This window comes from Equus przewalskii, chromosome 20 (assembly GCF_037783145.1).
Source record: "Equus przewalskii isolate Varuska chromosome 20, EquPr2, whole genome shotgun sequence".
In the NCBI taxonomy this organism is placed as follows: Eukaryota; Metazoa; Chordata; class Mammalia; order Perissodactyla; family Equidae; genus Equus; species Equus przewalskii.
In genome coordinates, this window is record NC_091850.1 from 1,709,230 (window position 1) to 1,727,083 (window position 17,854).

General features: G+C 45.5%; 1 protein-coding gene across 3 annotated transcripts in view; it reads right to left on the reverse strand.

The window, feature by feature from the left end:
- The window catches only part of CALR3 (calreticulin 3), a 23,662-nt gene continuing 5,808 nt past the window's right edge, over nucleotides 1–17,854 (reverse strand). The window contains exons 4-10 of one of the 3 annotated variants that reach the window (XR_546691.2): nucleotides 11,412–11,506; nucleotides 8,331–8,519; nucleotides 5,251–5,358; nucleotides 5,030–5,161; nucleotides 3,930–4,022; nucleotides 3,115–3,290; nucleotides 1–427 (exon numbers count right to left, since the gene is read on the reverse strand). Coding sequence is in view for 2 of the 3 variants with exons in the window: in XM_008531316.2 (XP_008529538.1) it covers nucleotides 284–427; nucleotides 3,930–4,022; nucleotides 5,030–5,161; nucleotides 5,251–5,358; nucleotides 8,331–8,519; nucleotides 11,412–11,506 (761 nt within the window). In the remaining variant the exon portion in view is untranslated. Of the gene's footprint in view, nucleotides 428–3,114; nucleotides 3,291–3,929; nucleotides 4,023–5,029; nucleotides 5,162–5,250; nucleotides 5,359–7,053; nucleotides 7,909–8,330; nucleotides 8,520–11,411; nucleotides 11,507–17,854 lie in introns of those variants that run through there. The other 2 variants (XM_008531316.2, XM_070586498.1) reach the window with 2 other exon arrangements.

Here is a 17,854-nt window from a genome sequence, read left to right on the forward strand (position 1 = left end):
TAAGTTTTACCGACTTTTATTTATAAAACACTTGGGGAATTCAGAAAAGAGCATGGTTTTGGCCAGACTCTCTCTCTGGCTCCCAGTGCCTGTGTTTGTCCAGAAGAAACATCTTGGTGCATGGCGGGCCTTGGGGAAAACCAGACAGACCCCACCGAGAAGCACAGGAACATTTTTCGAAGAAAATTGGACAAATTACCACGTATGTAGACATTTGAGCTTTTAAATGTAGATTAAAGTAGAAACAAGGTTTTACCAGGCACTTTACCTGGGGTGGGGATGACTAAAATTCGTCCCTCCTGTGAAACCTATGGAAGTGACTTTCTTGCCCATTAAACTTGCCCATCAGCAGCTCCTCCTCATCTTCCTCGTGGGCCTTCTTCATTTCTTCTTTGGCCAGTATGGCATCCATCTCCCTTTCTGGGCCCTGGTGAAAGAAACAGACCCTGGTGGCTGGGGATTATGCTTCCTGGGGGCAGACTGGGTGTCAGCACTCAGCCTGCCTCTGCCTTCTGGAAGCTTCCATACCTGCTGAAGAAGAGCCCCCAGGGATATGGGTCCTATTCCCTGGAACCTGTAAGTGTGACCCTCTATAAGGAAAGGGTCTTGGCAAAGGTGATTAAGTGCAGCAGGTCAAGATGGGGAGACCATCCTGGATGATCGGGTGGGCCCTAAATTCCATCACAAGCATCCTCAGCAGAGAGAGGCAGAGCGAGATTCGACACACACACAGACATAAGAGAAGGCCAGGTGAAGACAGAGGCAGAGATGGGAGAACCGTGGTCACAAACCGAGCAACTCCAGGAGCCACCAGGAGCTACAAGAGGCAAAGGAAAGCTCTCCTCGACAGCCTTCGCGGCAGCCCAGCCCGCCGACACCTCCCCACTGATGCCAACTTTGCACTTCGGGCCTCCAGAACTGAGAGAAGGAATCTCTGTTGCTTTAAGCCCCCCAGTTTGTGGTGATTTGTTATGTCAGCCACAGGAAACAAATTCACCCTCTTCTTTCTATTCTCAGAGCACCTGGGCCCCTGTTCATCAACCAGCTGACCAGTGAGTCCAAATGAGGAAATCCAATGTGCATGCTTAACAGAAGGGTTAGGAGGGCAGACACGTCAAGTTCCCATAGTCATCGTTGAGAAAGAGTGTTAACAAGGCTTTATGGCAGAAATCAGATTCAAGAAGAAATGGCTCGTGAGAAAATCACTTCGTGATAACGACCTTTAAAGAAAGGTGGCAGGGGGGCCGGCCCGTGGCCGAGTGGTTAAGTTCACACGCGCTGCTGCGGAGGCCCACGGTTCGGATCCTGGGTACAGACATGGCACTGCTCATCAGGTCACGGTGAGGTGGCATCCCACATTCCACAACTAGAAGGACCCACAACTAAGATATACAACTATGTACGGGGCAGGGGTGTGGGGAGATAAAGCAGAAAAAAAAAAAAGGTGGCAGGGTGGACTTCCATCAGAAATGCCTTGAAATGTCTGAGTTTAACCACTAGTTTTGCAGCGAGTCCCAGTGTGATGTACACAACATGGAGAAAAAGGCTCCGTGAAGAAAAGGAAATGAGGGGATTTCAATTAAAATCAGGATGATGTTCATGTATCTCCCTTAATTTAAACTCACTAGCATGCAATGATCAGCCCGAGGTTTCTGGCTGAGACAGTGCGGGGGGCCCTCCGACTTTCCCACTAGACAAGGGCACTGGTGGGGACTCCCGCTGCTCTCTCCACTCCTGTAAGCTGTGCCACTGTTTACTGACTGACACTCAAGGACACGAGAAACAAAACGTCTACATGCATTAAAAGTATACATTTTAGATTTAATACTTTGGCTCTAAAGAGTTACAAATGAATTTATACTGATGGAAGATATTTTATCTTCTTTATTTCAAGTCAGAGCTAAATTTTTAAGTTGGCTTCTTGGTATAGGGGCCTCAAACTACACAGTAAAAAAGAAAATACAGGACTGCTCCACACTCGAGGGAATGAAAAGGCAAAGCATGGAGAGGGAAAGGACATTTGCAATACATTTACCTGACAGAGAACTTGCCAGAATATATAAAGAACACTTACAATTCAACAAGAAAAGGTCAGATGACCCACCTTGAAAGTGGGTAAGTGACACAAACAGGCTGTATCAGCCATGTGTTTCTGATGCTTTGACATCTAAGGCCTTGCTGACCCTGGAAGGATGGCCCCTCCCTGGGCTAGCCAATCCCTAGAGAGAAAATGCCTGAAGGCATGCCTTCACATGCAAACTAACCAATCTAGAGCCCACATCTCTATCCACGTCCTCTATCAGCTCTCATTCTCCGGCAGGCAGCGATCTCCCTGCCCTCATTACCCCAGGACCGGACCCTAGATGCCTAGGGGCAGCCCTCTACCCCAGAGCCAACTAACATTTTCAAGACTAGCCAACCCTAAGCCTGCAGACCCTTTCCAGAGGAAGCCACAATAAAGACTCTGCCCACATTCTCCTCCTGCCCCCTCTGCTTCCGGGTGACCTGGGGGCCTCCCCATGTGGCCGTGTATGGCATGGTGTGCCCCCTCCTCTTGGGATCTGCGAGTAGAACAAAGTATCTTTTCAATGGCAGTTGTCTCCTGATCTGTTGGCCTCACTATACCTCAATAATAATAAAACCTACCTTTTAAAACACAGGCATTTCACAAAAGAGAATCTCCAAATGGCCATGAAAGCCATGAAAACAGTGCTCACCTTCATTTGCCCAAACTGAAACCAGAGAGATACCACTACTCCTCTAGAGAAGGCCACGATCCCTGGTGCTGGGGAGGAGGCGAGACTGGAGGGATGGCCAAGCGGCGCCGCTCCTCTGCAAACAGTCCAGCAGTTTCTCGTAGAATAAAACATACACATACCTAAGACCCAGCGACTCCCCTCCTGGGTATTTATATGCAGATATTTACAGCAGCTTTCATACTGTCAAAGACTGGAAACAACCCAAATGTCCATCAGCTGGTGCAGGGCTCAACTACTGAGCACTGAGAGGAAACAAACAACTGACTGCTCCACCCACGGCAGGGAGGGCCCTCAGGTGCCTCATGCCCCGTGGAGAAGCAGGCTCAGGCACCACATGCCGCAGCATCCCACTTACACAGCGTTCCGGAAAAGGCAGAACTACGGGGCAGGTATCAGATCAGTGGTGGCCTGGAGTGCTGGAGGGCTTGGCTACAAGAAGACTTTTGGGGGTGATAAAACTGTTCCACAACTTGATTTTTGGTGGTGATTTCACAACTGTACGCGTTTGACAAAATCCATAGAAGTACACACCTAGAAAGGGTAAATTTTACAGTGTGTAAATTACGCTTCCATAAAGCTGACTCATCAACAACTGGCAGTAAGACCACGCATGGCCAGAGATGTGGCACAAACTGAAGCTCTCATCCCCGCAGAAGGGAATGTAAAATAGGATGACACATTGAAAACTGTTGGGCTGTGTGGGGCCCTGTGACCCAGCCTGTCCGCTCCTGTGCACGTGTCCACCGAAAGGCACATACAGGAATGATTATAACAGCTTTATTCAGGAGGCCACAAGCTGGAAGCAACCCAGAGCTGCAGAGAACGGATACATACCTTCTGGAATATTCACACAGCAGGAACCCACTACTGTTGCATGAGGTAACACGAGTGCACCTCAGAACACTGCCTGAGCGAGTCAGTATTGGCTGTTCCATTTATACAGTTTCAAAAGGAGGTCAAATCCCTCTACGGATTACTTCCATTACTTGCTTTGGGGGTGGGTGCCAGCTGGGAGGGGGTGGGAGGAGGTTCCTGGAGCTCTGCTAACGTTCTGTTCTTGACCTGGGTGGGGTGTTCGTTAGTAAAACTTCATCAAGCCTTTGCCATATGTTAGATTTAAGTACAGAAATAAATGAATAATGAAAGAAAAGTTCCCTGTGTACACTGTACCTTGGTTTCACCCCAGGTGGTCTTGCCAAAATTCTCAGCATACTCTTCATCGTCTGTGATCAGAAAGTTATCAAAGATGGTTCCAGATCTCACCTGTGGATGGAAATAAGGCCTTCCTTATTGATGTGAGAAATGTAACAACTTTCCACCAAGAAACAGTTGTATTTTGCTCAGTGCTAAAAGGGTGATGAGCTCTCAAGAGCAGAACATGCCTAAACCTATTTCTAGAACATCCCTTATCTCCAAGACAGTGGTTCTCAAACGTGGCTGCACACTAGGATCCCCGAGAACATTTAACAAATTCCTGCCGCCTGACCTTGCCTCCAGGGATGCTGATTTCACTGGTCTGGGGTGCCACCTGGGCATTGAGACTTTGACGAGCTCCCCAGTGACTTGAGCATTCAGTGACGTTTGAGAACCACTGCTTGAGAAACTTACTGTGCAGTGTGGGCCATGGAGTGGCAGCATCAGCACCACCTCGGAGCTTGCTGGAAACGCGGACTCTCAGACTCCACCCCCGACCCACTGCATCAGAATCTGCAATCTTGTGCTAAAGCTGATGGGCGCCACAGGTCAGCTCCAAGCAGAAGAGTAACAGGTCCAGCACTGGCATGGAAGGGGACTTCTAAGGGGACAGGGTGGCGGACAGGAAGTGCCCAGAGGGCAGGAAGGATGTCTGATGTGTCCATGGCGGTATGTCTTGGGTCCAGGTATGAGTGCCAGGCACACAGAACAAGCTCAAGGAATGCTAGCTATGGGAATAAAGGAATTTGGGCTGAAGTTCAGAGTTATTGAACTAAAGCAAATTTAAAACCAAGTGTTCGGGGCTGGCCCAGTGGTGTAGTGGTTAAGTTCGTATGCTCTGCTTCAGTGGCCTGGGGTTTGCCAGTTCAGATCCTGGGCACAGACCTACATACTGCTTGTCAAGCCACGCTATGGCGACATTCCACATAGAAGAACTAGAATGACTTACAACTACGATATACAACTATGTACAGGGGCTTTGGGGAGGAAAAAAAAATGAGGAAGGTTGGCAAAAGATGTTAGCTCACGGCCAATCTTCAAAAAAAAGAAACAAACAAAAACAAAAAACAAGTGACCTGCCACAGCTCCAGTCCGATGGCACCAATGTTCTCAAATTCTGAGAGGTCATACTCCGTCAAATAGTTGGTGTTTTTCATTTTCTGATGGAGCCAAACATCTTTATCAATACCCTCTGGCTTGAGGCCATCCTGCAACAACAAACCACATGTGGTGGTCCTCAGTGACGCAGCGGGTGGCAGGGGGCAGCCCAAGGGCACGGCAGGAAGCCCACCCACACCTGGTATGGAGGCTTCTGCAGCATCGGTGCCGGCCAGTCCCCGTCCAGTTCACTGTTCCAGTCGCTTGGCTTGCTGGCACTGGCATCCAGAAAATGCTTCTCCCAGTCCTTAAATACGTGTAAGGAAAGAAAAAAGAGAGTCTCAGATTGAAGAAAGGAAATTCTTAACTCCCAACAGGAGGGGGTAGGTCTGTGACCCCTGCGGCAATTTCCCCATCTCCTTTTCTTTTTTTAAATTTAAAATTTTTTTTTTTTTTGAGGAAGATTAGCCCTGAGCTAACTGCTGCCAATCCTCCTCTTTTTGCTGAGGAAGGCTGGCCTTGAGCTAACATCCATGCCCATCTTCCTCTACTTTATATGTGGGATGCCTGCCACAGCATGGCTTGCCAAGTGTTGCCATGTCCACACCTGGGATCCGAACCGGTGACGCCAGGCTGCCGAGAAGCAGAAGGTGTGCACTTAACGGCTGAGCCACTGGGCCTGCCCCTCCCCATCTCCTTTTCAACTTGGTGGTTGAAGGGCTGAGTGCTCAGGGTTCCTGATCCCACTGAGGGCTTCAGGGCTACACACTACTAGGTTTTTCTCCCTAACCCTCTGTGTAATTGCATATCTTCCCATGCTGTTGAGAGGAACAACAATGTAGAAAACTCAGAATAGTGGCTCAAGTTAAAATGACGGGGCAAAAGGTGATCAGAGGAGGAGCCGCACATTTCCTGGTTAGGTTAAGTCTGTTCTACATCTCGGTCATACACAGACTGTTCCAGAGAGAGGCTGGATAAGTAAGAAACATTCCAACATTTACCTGGGGACCGCTGGGTAGCAGGAGAAAAGCAATTATTGAGTCATTTTCTCTATATATAAACACTCACACCGTACACATGTACTCAAACATGTTTACACATACACGCATATATAATACATATACACATGTATACACACTTCTATATATGTATATGGCTTACTGTGTGTGGCATAAATATTTGCTGACTAAATGAATGGACGAGAAAAAGTTGCTAGGGGTTAATATTCAGATGAACACTTAGATAAAAGCAGAGGAGTCAGGTACGATGGTGTCTTCCTTTTAGAATAATTTGAGAAACAGTAAACGTTTTGCACTTAGACTGTGCCTTCTCCATTATACTCTGTAACTTCTCAACCATCAACACATGGGATTTAGTGGCCCCTGCTGCTGCTGTTTGCTTTGACCCCAACCTGTAACAGAGGGGCCCCTCTTGGGCTGGGATCCAGGAAATGCTACAATTAACTCCGAGCAGCCGGCTCCTTATGATTGTGGATTATCAAATCAAAATGCCATAATGAACTAATTTGTTTAGGAGATCACCACACTGAACACTTGGACAAAACAGCCAGTTCGGAAAGGAGCTTCTGAAAGAATGACCTGGCTCCTCTGGAAACCCGCCTCTCGGACGCCCGGTTCTAAGGCAGCCGCACTGCTGGCCGGCGTCCACGTGGGCCAGAGGCAGCCAGGATTTCAGTCCTGAGAGCTGCGTCTCCTACTGAGCAGCCTGGGGGCTGCAAGGTCAGTTTCTTTACCATTCTGTGCCTCATTTACAGGAAGTGCTCTTTCCAGGCAAAAACTACTTTTTTGGTTTGTTTTGAAGGTAAGAGAAAAGGAGGGGGAAACTCCTGTTTTTTTTCTTTTTCTTTGTGAAATGCTGGAGAAGGTTAACTGATTGGGATTTTACTGTAATCTCAAGACGTTCTCACTGATTAGACACCACAGATTCCAAATTCATGGAAGTTGACTTTTGATTATCTATGAAAAAAAGGATTGCCAAGTAATTAATAGTCTAAACAAGATGCATTGATTTAATAATTACATTCAGTTCTATGGTAAAGGATCTGCTCATTCGACAGCAATGCCACTAAGAAGTTGTCTTCTTCTTCTCCCCGAAGCCCCCCAGTACATAGCTGTACATTGCAGTCGTGGGCCTTCTGGTTGTGCTGTGTGGGACGCTGCCTCAGCGTGGCCTCATGAGTGGTGTGCTAGGTTCAAGCCCGGGGTGGGAACCAGTGAAACCCTGGGCCGCTGCAGCCGAGCACGTGAACTTACCCACTCAGCCACGGGGACGGCCCCCACTAAGTTCTAAGTTGTCAGAAATTAACCGTAAACATCAGTCCAGTACTCTTGGCTTGGCGAAAGCAATTGTCTTAAGAAAAATGGCTCATGTTTTGGCGCAGTGTTTGATGTTCAAAACAAAAGGTTACAATAAACAAACGTAAACTGAAAAAAAAGGCAGCTGTACTGCGTTCAGTGGCAGTCCCCAAACGACTTGACTACGTCCTAAATCTCGAAATCTGGGGATTTGAGCTTATTTGGGGAAAAAAAACCAATCTTTTTTTTAATTTAATTAAGGTAAGGATGTAATTAAGGTAAGGATCTTGAGACAGATCATTCTGGATTATCCAAGTGGGCTGTAAATCTAATGGCAATGTCTTTATGAGAGATAGAAGAGACACAGAAGAGGAGGAGGCCACGTGGAGATGGAGGGAGAGGTTGAAGCGATGTGGCCACAAGCCAAGGAATGCCAGGAGCCAGAAGAAACCGGAAGGAGCAAGGCAGGCTCCTCCTCTAGACCCTTCAGGAGTATGGCCCCTGCGGACGCCTTGATTTCTCACTTCCGGCTTCAGGAAGACCTGTGAGCGAATACATTTCTGTTATTTGAAGCCCCCCACTGTGTGGTACGTTGTTACAGCAGCCACAGGACACTAACACATACCTGTGATGTTAACTGATTCTTGGCTGTCAGTCACAAGTGTGTGGCCCCGAAACGACATCATACTCAAATGCAGAACAACAAAATAATCATTTTTATAATGGTTGTTTATGCCTTATCCTTTTTGAAAAAACACTGGTTAAAAAACAAACCCTACTTGCTCTCATCTCAAATATTGTAAAACTCTTTCACAACACCTTCAAGTGCACAGACGTGTGGCTGGTTTCAGTGAGTGTCACATGCTGTCATCATGACTGCCAGCCGTGTGGCGATCCTCCAGGACCTGGGCACTTACACACTTTGCATGGACACTTTCTAGAGCTGTTTGGGGAAAATCCATACCTGGGATTTGTCATCTTTAGCCTGGGCCCAATCCTTGGACTCTGCTGAAGACTTCTCCATTTTCTTCAGTGATGTGAGGTTCCAGTCATATTCTATGCTGCCGGCTTCAATCGACTGACTATCAATTTTCACTTCATAAGTGAGATCTGGTCGTAAAATCAGAGTGTAGAGGTGTGTAAAGCCATCGACCTGCACGTTTTATGGGGAGAGAAGGTGACAGTGAGACCCTTCTCAGGGTTTCAAGGCAGGTCTAAACATGCAGTTTAAGTTGCCATCGGTCAAAGCCTTGTTATAAACAGCAAGAAGAGAGGTGGTAGGGCTAGGGCCCGACTCGACTCCAGAAGGGGTCTTGAGGAAGAAGCACCACTTTGTAGACTGCTTCCTCACTACTAACAGCCTCTCTCAAGTGCCTGATGCCCTTCCTGCAAAGACAATGCTCCTGCCGGTAATCCGACATGCAAGGAGGACGAAGTGGTTGGTGTAAACCAAGGGACCACCCCGCTGTCTGATTTATGAAAAGTGATGTGGGAAACAACTCCCTGTTCTGTACCAAATGAAGCCCACTCTCAAACACATCTCTTTCTCAACACAGGGGAGAACTTCCTGCGATCTGAGCTGTCCTGCAATTGAAGCTCTGAGAGGGCAGGCCCGGTTAAAGGCTTTTAAAGGTTTAAAGCCCCAGGCCAGACACAAGGGAAGCATTCAACAAACATTCAGTAAAGGCGGGATGGAAGGTGGGTGAGCGGGTGCCTGGGGAGGCTGGGGATGCCAGGACGTGCCCCCGTCAGCAGCAGTGGGGACTCCTGCACCATATTCCAGCAGCGGTTCTCAAAGTGCAGCCCTGCAGCATCAGCATCACTGGGGACACGTGGGAAATGCCCGTTCCCAGGTCAGCCCCAACCTGCTGAATCGGAACCCGGGCGGGCCCTCTAGTTGCCTTCACAGGCCCTCCAGGGACTCTGACACTGCTAGGGTCTGGGAATCGCTGCCGCGGCATCTTAAAAGTTCTGTCGGGAGGATTCTCTTCCTGCTAAGAGCCAAAGGTGAAGGCCTCTTCAGTACCCTCTGCTCCGCCCCAAAGGACAGGCCGCTGCTGTCCACACTGTGGCCGAGGGCTCTGACTGAGATCAACACTGTGGTCTCTCGGGCTTCCCCGCAGCCTCTGCAGCCTGTGACAGCCAAGGACACACTTTTCCCAACAGTCTCCCCAGGCTCTCTGCCCCTTTCCTCTCCACCCGCCTTTCCTAATCCAGACACTGGGCTCGCTGGTCGATCACTGGCACCCTCCAGGATTAGGTCACCAGCTTGGAGCCTCCTGAGGGATAACATCCACTCCCCAACATATGCAAACGGCTCCAAACTGGCATCTTTAATCTCAACCATTGGTCTGAGCTTCAGACCTGAGTTTCCAACAACTTAGTAGACACCTCTACCTGGATGTCTGTCAGGATTTTACAACCAGCCCTTCCAAACACAACTTGCAAGTGTGCTCTGGCCCCCTCATTGGCCTTCGTTTCCCCTGCTGATTTAACAGTAACGCTGCTGAGAGTCATTGTCCACATCCTCAGTTCCCACATTGCAAACATCACAAAGTCTTCCGGGTCCCACCCTGGAACTGTCTGTCAAAACGCTCCCATGTCCTGCATCCACTGAAACCTGGGCCTAACCATTGCATCCGTCTCCCTGCCTATTGACCGCCTTGTCCCGCCAGCTGTCCCCCAGAACATCCGAGGTATTTTTCTAACGTGCAGATCAGAAGCTCCCTTGAGGGCTGACCACTGCCTGCAGGGGAGGTTCTCGACCTTTCTTCTACACCATCACAGAATGAATCAGAGCCCCAAGAACAGAACTATGCCCCCCACCGGGAAGACCATAACGCTGCCCGGCTGCTGTGAGTCAGCGCTCCTTCGGCAGACATGTCCGTTCTTCTAGCAGAAACAGCAGCACACATCCGAGGGCGTCCCCAGCCTGCAGGAGCCACTCAGGGCTCCGCAGACTTGCTGACTCCAGGTGGTTTTGCTGTGGCTGCCTGGCCGGACCCCGTGGCCTCCAGTGTCATCCCTACTCTCTCTCATATCCCGGATGTGCAACTGAACAATTCCTCAGGAATCAATCATAAAGACCCGTCCTTTGGTGCAAACACTACGGTGGGGGAGGAAGACCTGGGTTTCAAGCTCCCCTCACTCCCACAGGAGGGGTGATGGTGTCCGTGTGCAGGAGGACGCGCTGATCCTTTAGCGCCACCAAGCCAGCAGGTGGGAGCCCAAGAGGAATAGGGCTGCCCAGGGAGACTCCCTGGGGCTTTGTGAGGAGGCTGAGCACCCCAGCTCGGGACGGGGCTGAATACGGGACGGTTGCAGATGCTTCCCCTGCACACGGTCAACCATCTTGAAACACACTCGGGCCACTCAGACTCAAGGAGCCACAGATGTCAGAGCCCTGGGCGCTGAGGATGCCCCTGGGGACAGGGCCCTGCTTCCTGTCGCTGACATTCAAATCTGAGGAGGGCAATGGGGAGTGTACTTTCCCTCCACAGGCCTGCGCACCAGGGACCTAACGCAGCTGCCTCAGTGGAGAAGCCCCCGCCGCGCCACTGAGTTATAAAGCGGCCCCAAGACCTAGGGGGTCATTTTCACAGGATCTCCTGGGTAAAAGGGAAGAATGTACGCTTTCACTTTAGAAATATCCCCATTTTTTAAAGTTTTGATATTTTGAAAATTAATGTCTCCAGACTGTTTTTTGTTCATCCTAAATATATCATTCCTTGATGATGGATAGAGCTGAAATGTGACCATCCTGTTGTACCCTTTATGGTGAAAATTATAAATTGATGTCATACCTCACAGCAAAAAGTGAGTGTGCCCTCCTGATGGGTGAAAACTTCAGAAAGCAAGCCAGTCAAAGTGGTGGACAAGGCCTCGAACGGGCCTGTGGAGCTGGAGGTGGGGGACAGGGTGTGTTTGCCAAGACCTATCTCTGGCTCACTTAAACATTTTAGGCATCAAAACTATTTTCTCTAAACTTATGTTATCATCTGGCAAGAGTTAACACAATGACTGATTTGAATACAAAAGCATTTACCTTACATCTGATTGATTTCTTGTTTGAGTGATACTGATTCTTGAAATGTAAAATAACATGAACTTTCTTGATATCAAATCCACAAATATCAGGTCCTACAAAAAAAATAGCTGCTCTCAATTTCCTTCTATAACGCATCACCACAGGACATCCCCAATCAGTCTCCTGAAATAACATACGAGGCACAGGGAGCTTACATGTCTAGGAATAACGCAATATCCACCTGGAGATATTTAAACGGATGGTGACACCCTTCTCAGCTCGGGCCGCGTCTCTCATCACCGCAGCCACGTGGCACTCAGATAAACCAGCGTGTGAGTAAAAGGAAGGTCTAATGACAGTCTGGTAAGTGTCCCCAAGGTGCTGCCAAAGTCTTGGGCCCTCGCTCTGAAGCTCGGACCCTCGCAGCGGTGCCCAGGCGAGGACTGCCGTCTCAGCTCTCATGCACCGTGTGGAGAGACGTGTGCAGCAACGAAGCCCCCTGGTGCCCCAGTGTTCTGGGCTATAAAATGGGGACGTGGATCTCGACTTCACAAAGCTTTTTTGCCAATTCAATGGGCTAACATACGTAAAGTGTTCAGTGTGGCAAAGCTCAATACTTGTTGCTGTTATTACTCTTATGCCCCAATTTATAATAATACACACACATATTCTTAATAACCCCAAAGTGTAAGCAAAAGAGAGATTACGATCAGTATGCAGGTTTGATGAACCGTAACATCTAGAAAGAGCTCCATTCAAAAGTGAACGATTTTGTAATTGGCGCAAGGTAGGTTTCAGTCACTGAGGACATGGAGCGCTGCAGGACCCTCGACGCCCTGACCAGAGGCTGAGGGGCTCCGAGGACACTCAACAAGGCTCACAGGAGGGCCCTGGAGAGCCTGTCGAACGCTCTGAGCAAGTCTGGAATCACCCTGCTGCGGCCTGGCCTTGAAGGAACGGACCAAAGCGTCCGGTGTCTTTCTGTCTCACGGCCACTGACCCGGGCTCACACCTACCCCTGGGGATTCTGGGAGGCGAACCCCACGTAAACGCAAGCAGATGACTGCGATTTCTTCTAGAACGTGCAGTGAGGAAAGTCCAGAATAAATACAAGACATCCAGGCCGCACAGAATGACTTAAAGAATAGTACCCATCTGCCAGAGGAGATGCGGCATTGAACTTGGAAGCAACGTCCTGAGGGACTGACAAAGAACACCAAGTCCATCTCCCCGCTGAGGTCTCGGAGGGCGTGCGTTTATCTAATTCCCTTCTTTGGTTATTTCTGGAAACCACTCCAGTTCAATTTTTAAAACAAAAGCTATGTGAACTATTTGTATCAAAGTGCACTCCGCTGGGACTGAAACATGAAACTTATTTATCCTTTGAAATGCGTCTGAATTTCCCTCTCCATTCCTAAACACCCACAAGCCTTTATTATTAAATTAAACTTCAGAACACGCAGAGCTGACCGGAAAACCTGGACATTCTCCGTTAACAGCAATCATGAAATATTTACGCACCTAATGCATTTTTGTGAGGATATGGGGTAGGCACGTGGCCTATGAAGTCAGGCTGACCTGACTTCGAGCTAGTAGTTTTAATCTTTCTGAGCCTCAGTTTCCTTACTTGCAAAATGGGAGCTGTGTTACCTATTTCCTAGAGGTTTATACATAATCTAAGACTGTGTATGTTAGGCCCCTAGCAAGGGCCCAATCAAACAGACTTCTCTCTTCCCCTTCAACACAAGCCTCAGCCTGCTCTCATACCAAAGGCTAGAGCTGAGCTATCACGGGAAAGTGTTCTAACAGAGACACAGCAGATTTGAGTAAAATGTAAATGATTTTGAGTTAAAAGCAAAAATAATACAGAAAGTGTATTTTAATCACTTTTTTTACTCCAAAATATGCTGCTTCACGATTCAGATGTAGCAGACATGCTACATATATTTTAAAGTAGTACTGTGGCAGATATTTGCGGTTATTTTGTTTGCCAACACTAACTAAATCAAATATCTGTGAAATCATCTCTAGTTCAACAAATATTTTTTGCCAAATATATCTGCCTGTTTTAAGACAATAATAACAATAACCAAAACCCATAACATTTTAATTTCTTTCCTAATCAAAATAGAAAGACTTTTTCCATTCCAGATTTTAAGTTCAAGAGTAACTACGAGGCACCGCGGAGCAGAGAGGACTATGGGCAGAGGTGGGAAGTGCGTGGTCAGTGGAAAACTTTGCATCCAGTCCTGTGGCCTCGGGGAAGTCACCTTGCGCTCCAAAATGACAGGGCAGGACTGTATCTAAATCTAATAAATAATGTAACATCTATTTTCTCTACTTCTAAAACAACACTATGACCAGCGGTATCTATAAATATAAGAACAGCATAAACCAGGTGTCTCAAGCCTGATGCTGATCAGGATAAATTCAGAGATAAGCACGAAAAGACTATGAGGGAGAAAAATTCTGCAAGACATCCAAGTCCGATGAGAGGAAAGAATTTTAAAGAATGATTCCCCAAATTTGGATTAAGGATAGATATTTTAAAAATACATTTTCATTCTTCCAGCTCTTTTACCCCCTTTTTAAATTGTGGTCAAATAAACATAAAATTTACCATCTTAACCATTTTTAAGTGTGCAGTTCAGCGACATTAAATGCATTCACATTGCATTTCTGCAATGTGTTCAACCATCACCATTCATCCCCAAAACTCTCTTCATCTTCTAAAACTGAAACTCTGTCCCCATGAAGCACCAACTCCCCATCCCCCTCTCCTAGCCCCTGGCAGCCACCATCCTACTTTCTGTTCCTGTAATTTTGACTCCTCTAAGTACCTCATATAAGTGGAATCATACAGTATTTGCCCTTTTGTGACTGGCTTCATTCATTCGGCGTAACATCTTCAAAGTTCATCCACGTTGCAGCGTGTGTCCGAATTTTCCTCCTTTTTAAGGCTGAATAATGTGCCATTGTATGGATACACCACATTTGGTTTATCTATTCATCTGTTGACGAATACTTGGGTTAAGTCCTACAGTTTTGTTCTTTTCAGGTTTGTTTTGGCTATTCAGGGTCCCTTGAGATTCCATATGAATTTTGGGATGCGTTTTTCTATTTCTGAAAAAAAGGTCATTGGAATATTTATAGGGATTGAACTGAATCTGTAGATCACTTTGCTTTGGGTAGTATTAACATTTTAACAATACTGTCTTCCAACTCACGAACGTGGAATGTGTTTCCATACATTTATGCCTTCTTTAATTTCTTTCAGCAATATTTTGTAGTGTTCATTACACAAGTCTTTCACCTCCTTGGTGAAAGTTAATTCCTAAGTAATTTACTCTTTTGGATGCTATTGTAAACGGAACTGTTTCTGTAGTTTCCTTTCCAGATTGCTCATTGTTCACATATGGGAATGCAACCTTTTTTTGCGTGTTGACTTTGTATCCTGCTACTTTGCTGAATTCGTTCATTACCCCTAATAGTTTTTTTTGCAATCTTTAGGGTTTTCTATATATAAGCTTATATCATTTGCAAACAGAAACAATTTTACTTCTTCCTTTCCAATTTGGATGCCTTTTCTTTCTTTTTCTGGCCTAATCGCCCTGGCTAGAACTTCCAATGCTGTGTTGAGTAGAAGCAGTGACAGTGACATCCTCGCCCTGTTCTGGGTCTTAGCAGAAAAGCTTTCTGTCTTTCACTACTGAGTATGATGTTCACCGTGGGTTTTTCATGTATGGCTTTTGTTGTGTTGAGGTAGTTTCCTACTACTCCTAGTTTGTCGAATGTTTTTATCACAAAAGGGTATTGAATTTTGTCAAAGGCTTTTTGTACATCAATTGTGATGACCATGTGGTCTTTTTCCTTCATTCTGTTGATGTGACATGTTACACTGATTGAGTCAACCCATCCCTGCAGTCCAGGAATAAATGCCACTTGGTCATGGTGTCCAGTCCTTTTAATATGTTGCTGAATTCCATTTGCTAATATTCTGTTGAGGATTTTTGCATCAAAATTCATAAGGGATATTGGCCTGTAGTTTTCTTGTCTTGTAGTGTCTGTCTTGTTTTGGTATTAAGGTAATGCTGGCCTCAGAGAGTGAGTTAGGAAGTTTTCCTGCCTCATTTTTTGGAAAAAATTGAGAAGGATTGATATTCTTTAAATGTTTGGTAGAATTCACCAGTGAAAACACCAGATTCAGGGCTTTTCTTTGTTGGGAGAATTTTGTTTACTGCTTCAATTTCCTTACTATTCACAGGTCTATTCAGACTTTCTATTTCTTTGTGATTAAATCTTGGTAGGTTTTGTGTTTCTAGGAATTCGCCCATTTCATCTAGGTTATCCAATTTTTGGCATGTAACTGTTCACAGTACTCTCTTATAATCTTTTTTATTTCTGTAGATTCTGCAGAACCATTCTCACATTCATTTCTGATTTAGTAATTTGAGTCTTCTCTCTTTTTTCCTTAGTCCATCTAGCTACAGGTTCGTTAATATTGTCAGTCTTTTCGGAGAACTAACTTTTGATTTCATTGATTTTCTCTTACTGTTTTTCTAGTTTTTACTTTGTTCATCTCTGCTCTAATCTTTATTATTTCCTTTCTTCTGATAGATTTGGGTTTAGTTTGTTCTTTTTCTAGTTCCTTAAGTTGTAAAGTTAGGTTGTTGATTTGAGATCTTATTTTTTAATGTAAACATTTAGAGCTATAAATTTCCTCAATAGCACCACTTTTGCTGCATCCTGTAAGTTTTGGTAAGTTGTGTTTTCATTTTCATTCATAAGTATTTTCTAATTTCCCTTGTGATTTCTTCTTTGATCCATGGGTTGTTTAAAAGTGTGTTAATTTCCACAATTTGTTTAATTTTCCCATTTTCCTTTTGTTAATGACTTCTAACTTCCTCCCATTGTGATCAGAGATATTTTGCATGATACCTACCCTTTTAAAATCTATTGAGACTTAATTTGTGGCACAGCATACGGTCTATCCTGAAAATATCCCATGTATACGTGAGAAGAATGTGTCTTCCATTGTTGTTGGGTAGACTGTTCTGTATACGTCTATTGGATCTAGTTGGTTTACAGTGTTGTTTAAGTCCCCTATTTCCTTATCTTTTGTCTGATTGTTCTATCCACTATTGTGAATGGGTTATTGAAATCTCCAACCACTAGTGTACAACTACCTATTTCTCCCTTCAATTCTGTTAGTTGTTGCTTCATGCATTTTGATGGCCTATCATTAGGTGTGTAAATGTTCTTAACTGTCATATCGTCTTGCTGTTTTGAAACTTTTATTAATACATAATGTCCTTCTTGTCTCCTGTAATCTTTTTTGATTTAAAGTCTATTTTGTCTCATACTAGTATAGCCAGCTCCTTTCTTTTGGTTATTATTTGCAGAGAATATCTTTTTCCATCTTCTCACTTTCAACCAGTGTCTTTTAATCTCAAAGGAGTCTCTTGTAGACAGTATATAGTTGGGTGATATGTTTTTATCCACTCTGCCAATCTCTGTCTTTTGACTGAAGAGTTTAATCCATTTATATCTACAGTAATTACTGATAAGGAGGGACTTACTTCTGTCATTGGGTTATGTTTTCTGTACGTCCTATAGCTTTTTTGTCCCTCATTTCCTGCATCCCTGTCTTCTTTCATGTTTAGTTGACTTTTTGTAGCAAAATGTTAAAATTGCTTCTTAATTTCCTATTGTGTGTATTCTACAGCTATTTTCTTTGTGGTTACCATGGGAATTCCATTTAACATCCCAAATTATAACACTCTAATTTAAACTGACACCGGCTTAACTTCAACAACATACAAAACTCTGCTCCTCTATGTCTCTGTCCGCGTGCCTTCCAGTTACTGACGCCACGGAGTTACATCTTACACATTGTGTGTCCCCAAACACAAACTAGTAATTCTCTAAAATACATTAGTCTCTTAAATTATGCAGAAAACAACATTTGGTGTTACAAACCAAAGTTATAGTAATACTAGTTTTTACACTAATACTTTTTTCTTTCAACGTATCAGTTTCTTAAGTCATGTAGAAAATAAAAGTGCAGTTACAAACCATTGTTACAATAATACTAGCTTTTATAACTGCTCACGTATTTACCTTTTTTGAGATCTTCATTTCTCCATACAGCTTTGAGTTACTTTCTAGTGTCCTTTCATTTGACCCTGCAGGACTCCCTTGAGCATTTCTTTCTTTTTTTTTTAATTGAAGATTAGCCCTGAGCTAACACTGGCTGCCAATCCTCCTCTTTTTGCTGAGGAAGACTGGCCCTGAGCTCACATCCGCGCCCATCTTCCTCTATTTTATATGTGGGACACCTACCGCAGCATGGCTTGACAAGCAGTGCCATGTCCGCACCCAGGATCCGAACCAGCAAACCCCGGGCCACCCAAGTGGAACATGCGCACTTAACTGCTGCACCACCTCCACCTTCAGCATTT